General features: G+C 33.2%; 1 protein-coding gene across 1 annotated transcript in view; it reads right to left on the minus strand.

Annotated features, from left to right (window-relative positions):
* Positions 1-13,455, minus strand: part of LOC106109506 (WD repeat-containing protein 47) — a 30,065-nt gene that overhangs the window by 810 nt on the left and 15,800 nt on the right. Inside the window, exons 5-9 of the mRNA XM_013291025.1 lie at positions 8,223-8,458; positions 6,771-6,948; positions 2,860-3,003; positions 1,277-1,432; positions 424-643 (exon numbers count right to left, since the gene is read on the minus strand). Of these exons, the coding sequence (XP_013146479.1) occupies positions 424-643; positions 1,277-1,432; positions 2,860-3,003; positions 6,771-6,948; positions 8,223-8,458 (934 nt within the window). The remainder of the gene's footprint in view (positions 1-423; positions 644-1,276; positions 1,433-2,859; positions 3,004-6,770; positions 6,949-8,222; positions 8,459-13,455) is intronic.

Consider the following 13,455-nt stretch of genomic DNA (forward strand, 5'->3'; position numbering starts at 1 on the left):
TTTTAATTTTTATACAAATCTTGTAAAATATATTTCGTATTAAATAAGTAAATAAAGATATATGAAGATAACAAATGAAAGAAAAAAATTATCGCATAGATATTAACGTTGAAAATAACGTTGGATATGAATCAAGTTAATTATTTATTCTCCAACTTGGGGTCTGTCGATATCTATGAATATTCTGAACCCCAAAAAAGGAGGTTAAAATCGATTTATCTTATTAATATTATAAATGCGAAAGTTCAGATAGATGGATGGATGGATGGATGTTTTTTAGTTTGTAGCGTTAACGGCTGAACAGATCTCGGTGAAATTTGGCATAAATGTAGAGGATAATCTGGAACAATACGTAGGCTACTCACTTTTGTTTTTTTATTCCACACGGACGGAATCGCGGTAAAAAGCTAGTAGAATACGTACCTTGTAGATCTGTGAGCACAACTCGACCATCATACCCGGCAGTAAGTAAGTAATAAGCGCCAGGCGAGAGACGAACACTTCTGACGTCACCAGAGTGCGGAGAGAAGCGTTGAAGTGCTCTGGAGCCGCGGACATCATGCAGTGCGCACGAACCATCATCGTGACCGCACACAAGCAGACGACCACTAGGGTCTACAGCTAGTGATGCCACCGCAGAACCCTGTACAAGATTGTTTGAACTCTGAATTAGATTGAACCCTAAAAGATTGTTCTCTGAATTAGATTGAATCCTGCATTAGATTGAACCCAGAACAAGATTGAGACCTGAATCAGATTGAACCGTGAACAAGGTTGAACCCTGAATAAGATTGAACCCTGAACAAGATTGAACCCTGAACAATATTGAACCCCGAGACATCATCTATGTATTACTAGGGATTGTAATCTTATGACGGCTCGTAGTTAGCTGTGAGCCTACATCTTCGTTTAGTAGGTCGTTTAGGACAATAACCATTTGACATTTGTAGGTAAAGTGTTGATCCGATTACAAAAAAAATACTTAAATCTCTAATCAGTTGGATTTGCGAGAAAGTTAATAAAGTTCAATAAAGTAGTTTATTTTAAGTAGTGACTTGGGAAATGAGGTGTTTATTTAATTATTAATTTTGAAACTTAGACATTGCATAAACAAAAAAATCAATAAATATCAAGTCGCTAGTTTATCACTGGTACAAGAGGAAACCATAAATTGACATTCTACTTTACGGATATTCTAAGGTTGTTCCCACGCATTCTAAATCATTTTACAAAAGTACATTAATACATAAAAATCATTAAAACCACATATTCTTACCTTACTGGCAAGCCCAGTTGGCGGTGCGATGATGTTAACGCATCCACCAGTACGCAAATCCCAAAAGCGCACAGACTTGTCCTGGCTACCGGATACAAACATCGCACCACCCCAATTGTACAGTGAAAGAACGTGGCCGGAATGTCCACTCAGAGCCTGCAAAAGAAGACATACCTTTACCACACAATTACACATACAGGATCTTAAATACTCAGAACAAAACAGTTGAAAATAAATTACTTTATATTACTAATATTATAAATGCGAATGTTTAGATGGATATATAGTTGTTAAAGTCTGTAGCCTAAGCTACTGAACGGATCTCGATGAAATTTGGCATACATGTAGAAGATAGTCTGGCAGAACACATAGTCTACTTACTTTTCATTTTTTTAACACCACGCGGACGTAGTCACGGACGAAAGCTAGTACTCTATAATATCAACCACCAATAGTGACATACTTTTATTATATCAAGTTACACCTAAGTCATTTGCAAGATACAAAAAATACAAATAAGACCTATTTATCTCAATCTGTAATACATTTAATATTGTAAAAACGACGAAAGATGTGAACTTTGACATGAAACAAGATATTATAAAGAAATAGCCCGGAAATAGATTTAGATCCAATCTAGACTGTACAAAGTGTCCGTTTATTCAGATTTCCATTTTTATGACTATCTTTGTATGACAAAGAACAATGGACAACGTTGATATTAACTATCTTTTGCTTCAAAGGAGTAAAAGATTGAAATATAAAACTGTACTTTGGTCGATAGAGCCATTTTCTTTTCCTTGACCTTTATAACTAAAACATAATGTTATTTGCTAAATGTTGTAAGAAAAGAGTAAGAGCAGATTTGCGGATGCCAAAATTGAAACTAATAAAAACAATGATACTAAAAATCCTTGAGTTGTATATCGACCCGCTTCCAATTTGCGCCCACACTTATATGTTATAAAGTCATTTTTTAGTCGTGTTCTGTCTTTTTTGACTTTTTATCTTGTATAAAAATTTAGTTTAAATACACTAATCATAATAATTAATTAAATAATTTTCAGTAATAAAAAAATATACGAAGTCGATGAACGTAAAGTACTCGAAATGTCGACCCTTGGCTCAAAGGAAATTATCTTCGTTAATGGCTAAAATAAAACGTAAGTTAACTCACTTTAAGGTAACGTAAAAAGGGTCGAGATAAAAATCGTCCCTTGCACTTAAAAAGCAATTTGGATCGCCAAATATATAGCCAAGTCTCGAGTGACTTGTCTTTAAATTATTACGTCATGGAAAAGAAAAATCGGAAATTGGTGTGACACGTCGTCTGCTTATATAGAAGCATAGTAAATTTTCTGTCATGTTCCATTTTTGGAACATTGTTTTCAATTATAACAAATTCATCAAATTCTAGATTTGTTATCACAGTGTTGGTAAATTAAATTTTTATAAATAACATTTGAATTTTCACTATTTCTCTTAAATGGAAACTAAATATACCAAATCTCATACCTCTAAATATGTAACAAAAATCATCGTTTTACCTCTACAAAATTGCAATTCAGTGTATTATAACTTACTTGGAATGTCTTTCCTGTGGCGCAATCGGTAACATAAATCTTGCAGTCGCCAGCGCCGCCGCTGACCAAAAGACTCGTTTTATTCGAGGTGTCCTCTATGAAGCATACATCTCGGACTGTACCATCATGCATGGTAAGTTCCACCTAACAAAAAGAAATGTAAAAAACAATGTTAAAACTCACATGACTAGAACGAACATATAATGTTATAGCCATTCGGAAAGATAAACATTTTATAATTAACTAGCTGTTCCCGTGCTGCGTCATCCGCATGAAATTATGAAATTTTTATTTTATTGTTTACATTTGTCAAATTATGAATTACAAATGTCAAAATGACATGACATGATGACAACCTCGCTTTTTTGATGTTGGCAGCAATTTATGGTCTCTATGGAAAGCGAGACTAAACAGTTTTACGATAGTTTAATCATGACTGCATTGAGGCAATTGACCTTATAAAGTATTTTACCATTACACCGATATTTAAATAGATGATGCGCTCTTAAAATAGTATAATAACCTTGACAACGGTATAACATTGAAAGACCTTAGTTATAAAACTTTTTCCAATACAATACCATTTCGATCAACTAAATATATAAATTGCCCTAATATAAACGATTTACCAAGAAAGAAACCCCTGAACTCTCACAAAGTCGTAGATCTCTACGTTCCCTGGAATCCTCTTACGTTCACTTTGTGGGTTACTGACTAAATTTATAGATTGTCAGTTTTGTACTTCATTGAATTGTTCCTGTTTTAGTAGATATCGAAATATCAACAAAATATCGAAACTTCTTTGCCGTCTGATTTCATTAATTAACACTTAACCTCAAATTAGTTTCCAGTCAAAACACGACAAAACAAATCATGCTAAGCGTGATAAACATCAAAGATATTAGCAGAATAAAATTCTGACACAAACAAAAGTATGTTTTTTTAATCGTCTTAGTAATTTATAAAAAATATTCCAAAGTGATTACAAAAATGTTATTTTCAACTTCCAGTTTTCGTCTCTATAAATATGGTTGCCTTTTTTCAATACAATGATATTTTTACTATTTGTAACTACAGTTCTCAACGACCCAATTAGTTATAATATATGCACAACGTATTTCTAAAAATGATCTAAGTAAATAGAGTGCAACTTAAAACAATTAGTGAGACGTATTCTTGTTCAGAAACCATAACAATGTTCACGGTTTCGAAGCAGGATGACTTATTATCTTATCTTTTTCGCCCACACTCACATTTACTTTAATGAAATAAATCGAAATTTTCCCAAGCGAACAATATTACCACATTTCTAATTACTATTATTACTAATATAAATGCAAAAGTTAAACGGCCAAACGGATATCCATTAAATTTCTCACAAATGTAGAGCATAGTAGGCTTTTTAACCATTTGTTTTATTGCTCGAGTACGGAGTCACGTGCGACAGCTAGTTTGTAATAAACCAATAAGTAATAGCATAACTACGAAGGTAATTGTAATGCACGCGAATTCCCCTGGCGAAGGGAAATCGTTTCAAAGAACAGGTCTACGTGCAACTTTGAGTAATTAGTTGGCAATGCGCTCTCGAGAAATAACTCAGGCAAGGCGACAGCGCGTAGGGTATCAACATGTCTGTGGAACTGACGAGTAAGGCGGGCGCACACCTTCGATTAAACAATCGCATATCTGTTGTGCTATTGTCGATTGTTACGCAACAAATTCAACTGTTTAGTTGTGCAATTAAAAATCGAGTAGTGTGCGCACCTCCATATAAGATCATAGGAATCAAAGGGAGACTAAACAATTGTTAGATAGTTTAGTTTCAGGTGTACACACGCCCTAAGACGCTTGTTTACCTCGCTTTAGATATTTATAACGGTCGGTCTGTCGACCACCGTTTGTGGCAGGTGGCATACACGAGCACTGTTCAATGAGTGCACCGCTATTGTACCGCAACAATGTACTTTTTATACAACTTACTTACAATGACAATGCGTAATGTAGTTTAAAACATCTATCTCATGTAATATGGAGTTGTTTTAAACAATGCAATGTAAAGATAATGTGTCCTATTAATCTTGATACAAGTTTTTAATAGGATAATGTAATAATATATTAGCTGACATCATAAAAATCATTCTATAATGATTTCATGACGCAATCTTTATAAATTAACTATTTCCAGGTATCACTATCTCAGTCCTAGACGCAATTATGTCGCCTACGATAAGATAACGATTAATTTCACAATATAACTACGCACTCAAAAGATTTACTAGACAAAATATCGAAATCATATTATACGACCGAATTGACCTATTTTCATTATAACAAAATAATTTTAAACAAAAAACAGCTTCTCTTTGTAAGTCGCGGCAAGCTAGATACAGAATGTTTGTTTTAGTATATTATAAAAATCGTTATTTTAACTCTATACTAGCAATTTATTGTCTTAACGATATTTATAATAAGCCCAGCAGAGAAGAGGGTACAGACAACTTTAATCGTCTGTACATCTGATTCGTAATTCTCGGGCTGTTTTAATGCATTTTGGAAAACATCTGAATCTTTTTGATATATAAAAACGGTATGTGAACTTTTACAAAAGCATTTTGTATATTTCTGTTATTTCTTGAAAATTTAAACATAAATCATATTTGTGTTGCAAATATTTTAAACAGTGGACACTGATGGTGGTTGTAGAAAACTTATTGCAGATTTATTTATTTATCTTGTCTAATTACCATCAGGTATGTGTTATTTAACGGTAGCCTCATCAAATATAAAAGTATGGCAACACCTAGTTTAATGAACAAATAAAATACAAAGGTAATTAATGCAATGCGGGTATATTACGACCGCGACAAACCAAATACAGTTAGCAAATAAAACAGTAAAGTTTAACGAAATATAAAGATATAAATTTTGAATTGCAAATGTTTTACAACAGACAAAGCGTTTATTTTAACTTTATATCCTTTGAATATAATTATGTGACATTTTGTATTCAATTATCCAAAAAGTTTTCTTTAGATAAATTTTCTTGTAAGTCTGGAATATATCTTAGAAATGTTTATGCATATTACGTGCATAAGGATTTTTCAACATAAGCATATCGCACATCTTTACGTTACCTAACCGTTAACTTGTTTCATTTTAACTGAATAGCATTCCGACATCTTACAACGATTTACATTTGCTTCCTTATAAGCATAAATGAATATGATTCCGCATTAGACAGCTCGAGATCTGTTATTCTTAGCTTTAACAGACCGCCTTTCAAATCTGCCTACGCTACTCTTAATGAAAACCATTTACGTGGTTACTGTATGTAATAACAGCTAATTATTGAGATAATGACGTAAGGTATTGAGTTGCTAAAGATATACAAAGTAGCAGAAACGAAGTAATGTAGAAACATTTTACTTAAGTTTAAAGCCCAAGTTTGCAATGATAGTTTCTTCCTATTTGTTATATATATGGGAAAAAACCATAGAAAGTATGCTGACCCTAAATAGGTATTGTTATCGTTTATCGACCTTAGTCTTCACGAAGCTAAGTGATCTGTCAGCCTGTCACTCTAATGAAAGGAAAGATGAGCGCGACTATGACAACAAAAGCTTCCTATGTTATCGTGTTACATCATATTTCAAGGAAATATACATTACTTCAGCAGATATTTTTGCATTCATAAAAGTAAAGGTCATCTCTATGCGTATCTCATCAAAAGAAATACGTAGGAATAGAATAAGATTTAGTTTTGAATTAAAGTTTTTCTATTACCATATATACTATTATACTGGCTTTATTCGACATCTCTAAACTAGTGGTAAATCGTTTGTACAGGAACCTTTGTTGCTGGCGATCTCCGAGAGCAGTTTTAAACACAGATGACGTATGTATTATCATACCTCTTGTCCTTCCAGATTACAGGTGTGGCTGTTGAATCTCATCAACTTGACAGTCTTGTCGTTGGAGCCAGTAGCCAGCAGATCGCCGGCAGGGCTCCATGCGAGGCAGTAGATGCTACCCTTATGGTGTTTTGTGCGTTTCAGTAGAACTGTCGGAGCTGTTGGTGCACTGATATCCCTAAGACAAAAAATAACATTGTACAGTTAGAATTAAGAAAAAAATAAGTAAGTCATCATATTTTAATACATGTTATGGCATCATTATACTGAATTTGACTTCACAAATAGCAGTTGAATTTAATTAAAGAGGTAGAATATACAAATGTATAAACTTTTAAGCCTGGACCTAATCCTCAACAAAAGTACAGTCAGTCTACATACGCTCAAGAATAGCGTCGTTGCTGAGAAATTTTGCACCGCGGACTTTCACCCTCGGGTAAGATACATAAACATAATTAAACTCAGGACTGCGCACAATTTGTATTTCATTATCCACATGACTTAAGACAATAAAGTGACGGGTTTCTCCCCAACATTCCTTTGAAACAAATTGTTTCGATTGTTTTCTGATCGATGCTATAATTCGATGTAAAAAACAAAACATCGTTATAAACGTAATGTATACCATATTAATTTTAAATGTATCCAAGCAATGAACAATAATGAGTATTCAATAGTCTTACCAAAATTAGAAAATAATTTATAATCATAACAATACAAAGTCGTATAACAAATTCAAATGGTTCAACAAAGAATACATCGTATTTTTATTTTATATTTCACCGACAAAGAACACTGCTATGGTTTCTAGTTAGAATAATTAGAACTAGGAGACGTCACCAGCGATTCAAAGAGTAATCATTACAAATAGCTTCTAAAGCGGTGTACCGTCTGTAAACAAGGCCACCATACTACGTAGCAAACACTAGAAACATGCATGGCTTTCTATCTTTGGCTCTGATATACGTGTTACGATCTGTTCTTGTATCTATACTTTTCAAACTTCGTCTATTCTGGGCATAATTTTAATAAAAATATTTTGTTAATCAAGTTAAATTATAATAACCAAATTGTTTATTTTTTCTTTTTAAACTTCTATTCCCTTTAATGCATACGTGACAATTTTATGATTGGTCTCTTTAAAAAAAAAAGTTAAATTAATTTTGCAATAAGAGAAAAACTGAATAATAAATTTCAATGCAAAACGGGTGCTGCAAATGGAATAACAAACAGTTCATACATAAACAAATTTACTTCGGTCATTGACTTAGCAGAGTCCTTAGTTATTGCCTTTGCGTCACATATTATCAGTGATCGTAATCGAAGACTGAATCACAAACAGTTCATTAATCTAAGGGCTAATAATAGTATAGTCCACAATTTAATAACATCTATTGGAACATATCTGAATTAATACACGCTATATCTAAATATATAAAAAGAAAAACTTACTTGATATCATCGATTTTGGGGTAGGTGCATATCCTAAGGGTTTTGGTATTAGAACCCACGGCATACAATTTGCCATTTGGATGGAATTCTGCGCAACGCACGGCTTGCAGGTCTTCGAGCACGGTGACAGGCTTAAAGGTGGGTCTGGATCCGTTGACGTCCGCCCCCAGACCGACACTTGCGCCGCCAGATGGCGATACCGGTGCATTCTGATGACCTCCATTCCGGGTGGTTGTCTACAAAAAAGGAATAACATCAGACTTTGTAACTTACAGTTAACCCTTTAACCTAAACCCTTTAAATACCTATGAACCTAAGAATTTTGAAATTGACCTATATGTACAACGTACAACTAAATATTACAGTACGTTTCCGCTGTTTTCTAGCATAGCTAGTTTCGAGCATTCAACAATGACCTTCTTTGATTTAATAATCAGTAAAAGTAGTGCATAATTTAAATGTACATGAAAAGTCATTGCAAAATGTGCATCCGGCTAATGACAGCAAGTTCGCCTTGAAGAGGCATCCACAGCTTAGCCGGTTTACGAGGTGGCCGAGTCACTTAGCCTGAATCTCTTTAAAAGTTACAATGCTCAAGGGCTACCGCCATAAGCGTATCAGACTTCTCGACATAAGAAGAAACTTTGACAAACACCTAGAGTAAAAAATTAGTCACTTAGGAAAAGTTCGTGTAGTTTTACGTAACCGTAAACGTACTCTTAGCGCAGCAGTTAAAGCGGTAAACTTCAGTGTAGATATTTGTAATATTTTAAAATTATGGTGACAAATTACTAAACAAAACAATGTACCAAGGACACATTCCATATAACAATTAAGAAATCAACAGAGATGACACATGACGACGGTAGTCGACATGGTGTCGTAATCACTTCGAAGGAATAACCACTTCGAAACATGCACAACGTAATAATAAACGATGTGCATAATGAAAGTGTGCTGACTTTGGATTCGAATCGTGACCATTCGGTAGTAGGGTAATGATTCATGTTTAAAGCATGACGCATCGAGGTGATCAGTCGCCGGGCATATGGCGCAAGCTTTAACACTATATACAGAAAAAAATTAAAGGCTATATTCCTTGGCAACACTTTCAAATGTAATTGAGGTTTTTAATTGTCTTATATACCGATGATGACGATAGCAATGTTTGTACGATTTCGTACATTGTAGTAATACACATTGTTTTGATAATTTACAAATTGCCGGTTTCTTTATTAAAGATTAATTAATATTAATAAGTGTGAATCTACATTGTTTACTTTATACTTAACTAGCTTTCGCCCGCGACTCCGTCCGCGTGATTTTACAAAAACAAAAGAGAGTAACCTATTTGTACTTCCAGACTGTCCTCTACATCTACACCGAATTACATCAATATCCGTTCAGCCGGCTAGGCTACTAACGCTAACAAACATCCATCCATCCATCTAGTTAATTCTAATTTATAATATTAGTATGACAGTTTTATATATAGATCGCAGTTACAAAATTACATATTCGTTTAATTTGATTATATATTAATATATTACCGTTTGTCACGAGTTTACAAAAAACGTGTTTGCTTAAAAGGTGTTATAAAAGGACAGCTAAAGTCATCGTCTAAAATAACATGACATCATCAATATTGGAACCATTCCGTATTAAACAATTCGATTCAAACGCGAAAGCGAACAACTCTGATTATGTAACTTGTCAATAGAGAGGGGCTGCTAAATTTTCTACGTCTACGCTAGATAACGGTACATTATGAGTTGCGTGATCGTGAAAATCAAATTTTGTCACCTTCGATTCCGTTAAAAAAGTAAAATGGTTAGAGCTATATTGGTTACACAACATAAATGATCTATCACGATTGCGTAAAAGTAGAAACATTTTAATGAAAGTGTGTAGAACAGCCTTTTAAATTTAAATAAGAAATAACCTACATCTGTTCTCTTTAAATGGGAAATTTAATGTTAAATTCGTATTTTGTATATCTGGGGAGTCAAATATGAAATACCGTGCTAGTGCATGATTAACTCAGTTATCGAGGTATATTACAATAATGGTCGTTCAGTAATCGATAGTAATTACGGAGATATATGAGTTATAAGTGTGCACCAGCAAAAAGATAATGTCGCAACTTAATCGCAAGAAATAAGTTGCATCATAATTTAAAAAAATGTATTTGACAATTCAATCCCGTAGCTGAGTTAACCTCCATCATACTAATCATATTCATACTAATACTATAAATGCGAAAGTTTAGATGGATGGATGGATGTTTATTAGAGTTTGTAGCCTAAACGGCTGAACGGATTTTGATGAATTTGGCATACACGTAGAGGATAGTCTGGAAGAACACATAGGCTACTTAGTTTTGTCGCGTATGGAGTCGCGGGCGAACGCTAGTTGTTTACTAATCCTGAGACAACTATATTAAATTTATAAAACAAATGATATTCAAACTGATCAATAGAACTAGTTTGCGATTGCATACCACCCACCTGTTATGACCGACAAGAAAGTTCGATGCCTCGTCTCAATATCATGACCGAATAATACTAATATTGAAACCATCAACAGGTTTTTAAGTACCTCTCAAGGTCATCTATAATAGTTTATATGTTATTATTAATCATGTATTATGTCAACAGACAGACTATAAATATTCCACTAGATTCGCTGAGCATTTTTATGCTTCTCTCCAAGCCGAGGTCAAGAAAAAATCAAGATTGTAACAACGGAATTGTTTCATTACATGAGAAACACAATTTAAAATGGTTGATATTCGAGATAAAACTTTCTCAATAATATTGCAACAATAACTTAATAACTGGAAATATAAATTGAAGATTTAAAAATCCAAATAATTCAATACATATTTCAATAACGAAACAACTTATTTGCATCGACCGACTCAACGCGATTAAGCAATAGAAAGCGTGTATTTTAATGCCATCTCATTGCAACTATTCAACTTATTTACCACTTAGTAAGAGACGTCATACCTATTACGGTACGATAAAAGATTCTTGACTACAAAATTATTTAGAAACGCATAACTGGTACGATAAAATCAAAGATTTTTTTTTTTATAATCTTAAATCCATAATACAGTTGAAGAGTGATATGGTGGTCTTTACAATATATAACGACAATTTTTAATTAATCGAATCTAATCGAGTCTAATAACAGTGCAAGTAAAATTTTCATTAACTCTAAGATCTATCTTATTTATTAAATTTAGGGCACATACCTATTTTGGTTCTTTGTTCTAACCTAGCAACCAATATCCATCATGCAAAAAGTGTTTGTAAACACAGTAATAAACGCAACAACGTACGTTCAGGGTAATATGACTTTCTCGATGGAAATAAAAATTAAACGACTCATTTCTAAGCTTAAGCATTTAGATTAGTAACGGAACTGGAGAACTGTGCCATTCTGTACCTACTTATACCAAACAAAGGCAAGATTGAGAAATTGCTTTACGCTTTCGTTATTACACAAGTACAACTATCGTCAAAATCATTATTATAATCAAGTGTAGCGGTTGTGTAACATGACCAATCCAATGGACCCCAAATTACGCTATTAACTATTATTAAGCTAGTATCTTAAGAAAGTCTAAAACTTTTCCTTTTCTAATATTTTTCATTAAACTATACTAAATATTATATTTTACGTAACGTAGTTTTTAGTATTTAATAAGTAACGTTCAAATTAAATTAAACTTTTTGCTACCAAACCAATAAACATTATTTAAACTTTCAGAATGTGATTTCATATGTTTATTGGCTTTGCATAATTTATCACTGGTTTTTAGTGTCATTAATTTTACTCTAGCATCAAACTAAAGCTAGTCCAAATAGTCTTATTTTTATTACTGTCATTTAAACGTTAAAAGCATTAATTGCCATTCAGTTTCTAATTGTAAGAACGGACGCACACCTTTGACTAACCTATCGCACTACAATTGTGCGATTGTCGATTGTTTAGCAGTCAATTCAACTGTTTAGTTGCAACTAAAAATGAAGTATTTTCACCTCCATATAAGTTTGGAATCAAAGAGCGATTAAATAGTTGTGCGATACTTTAGGTGTGTGTCGCTTTAAGAGTTACATAAACAATTTATAAATCATTAATTCTAAAGAAGTTTCTACGCGATATACCAATTAAATTGTTGGAATATTAAAAAGCAGGGTTTAAACGGCATAAATACATATTACCGGAAACGTAACAGTCTATTTAAAATGCTAACTAGTAGATGCTATTACTAGACGATACTATAGAGGTAAAGTAGGATTCGATTTGAATAACGATTAAAGTTTAGCTAACAGTTTTTTTTTTTTCAAAATCTTCGCCTTTGTAATCAATTGTTACAAAATTAAATGTCTTTTTCGTGTTGCATATTCTATCGTCTACTTCTAAAGATCTCAGAATATTATTGCATGTATTCAATACTTTGAGCAATCGTTCCAAGAATCATTATATATTGCATATAAATTAACTGTAGAAAGTACGAGATAAAGCGAATTAAAATATTTACAACTCTGAAACTTTTATTATGATAGATTCATATCAAATATCGTGGATATTACCTATTACGTTTTATAGTTTGAAAGTTGTATTAAATTTACCTAAAGTTTTCAATAATATTAAAACTTCAATGACAGTCATAAATACTGTACATTGAATGTAATTAAAAAATATAAGCGTGAGAAGATAATGTGTCCATGCAACTTTGTAGGCTTTTCCAGCAGGCAATGGAGATCAACGTTGCTTTGTCCATATTCACTGTTAAGTTGTAACATTACAAAACATTTTCAAAACGGTACTTTTGTGAAACAATCACAATAGAATTCTAGTTCGCATTGCAAGATCAACCGGCATACGGGTACAAAAACACTGGACGGATCACCTGGAAACCTAATAAGTATTACAACTAATATAGCGCAAGCTTCACACATATGATACATTTGTTGTAGGCACATGGTATTATAAAAAAACAAGTATCGAACATCCGTTACAGCGCATGCGCAGGACGGCGCGCTGCGGTTCAACGGAGCTGAACGTGGCTGACGCAGCTTCACGGCTACTCACTCATATGCCTATTGGAACAATTATTACAATACAAATTTTCGCCTTGCCTTTAATGGGAACACTTCGCAAAACCTTAATACAAAATACTATTAGAAAGTGCACATTACATACCTAACCTAACATAGAC

The sequence above is a fragment of the Papilio polytes genome, unplaced genomic scaffold (assembly GCF_000836215.1).
Source record: "Papilio polytes unplaced genomic scaffold, Ppol_1.0 DF821288.1, whole genome shotgun sequence".
In the NCBI taxonomy this organism is placed as follows: Eukaryota; Metazoa; Arthropoda; class Insecta; order Lepidoptera; family Papilionidae; genus Papilio; species Papilio polytes.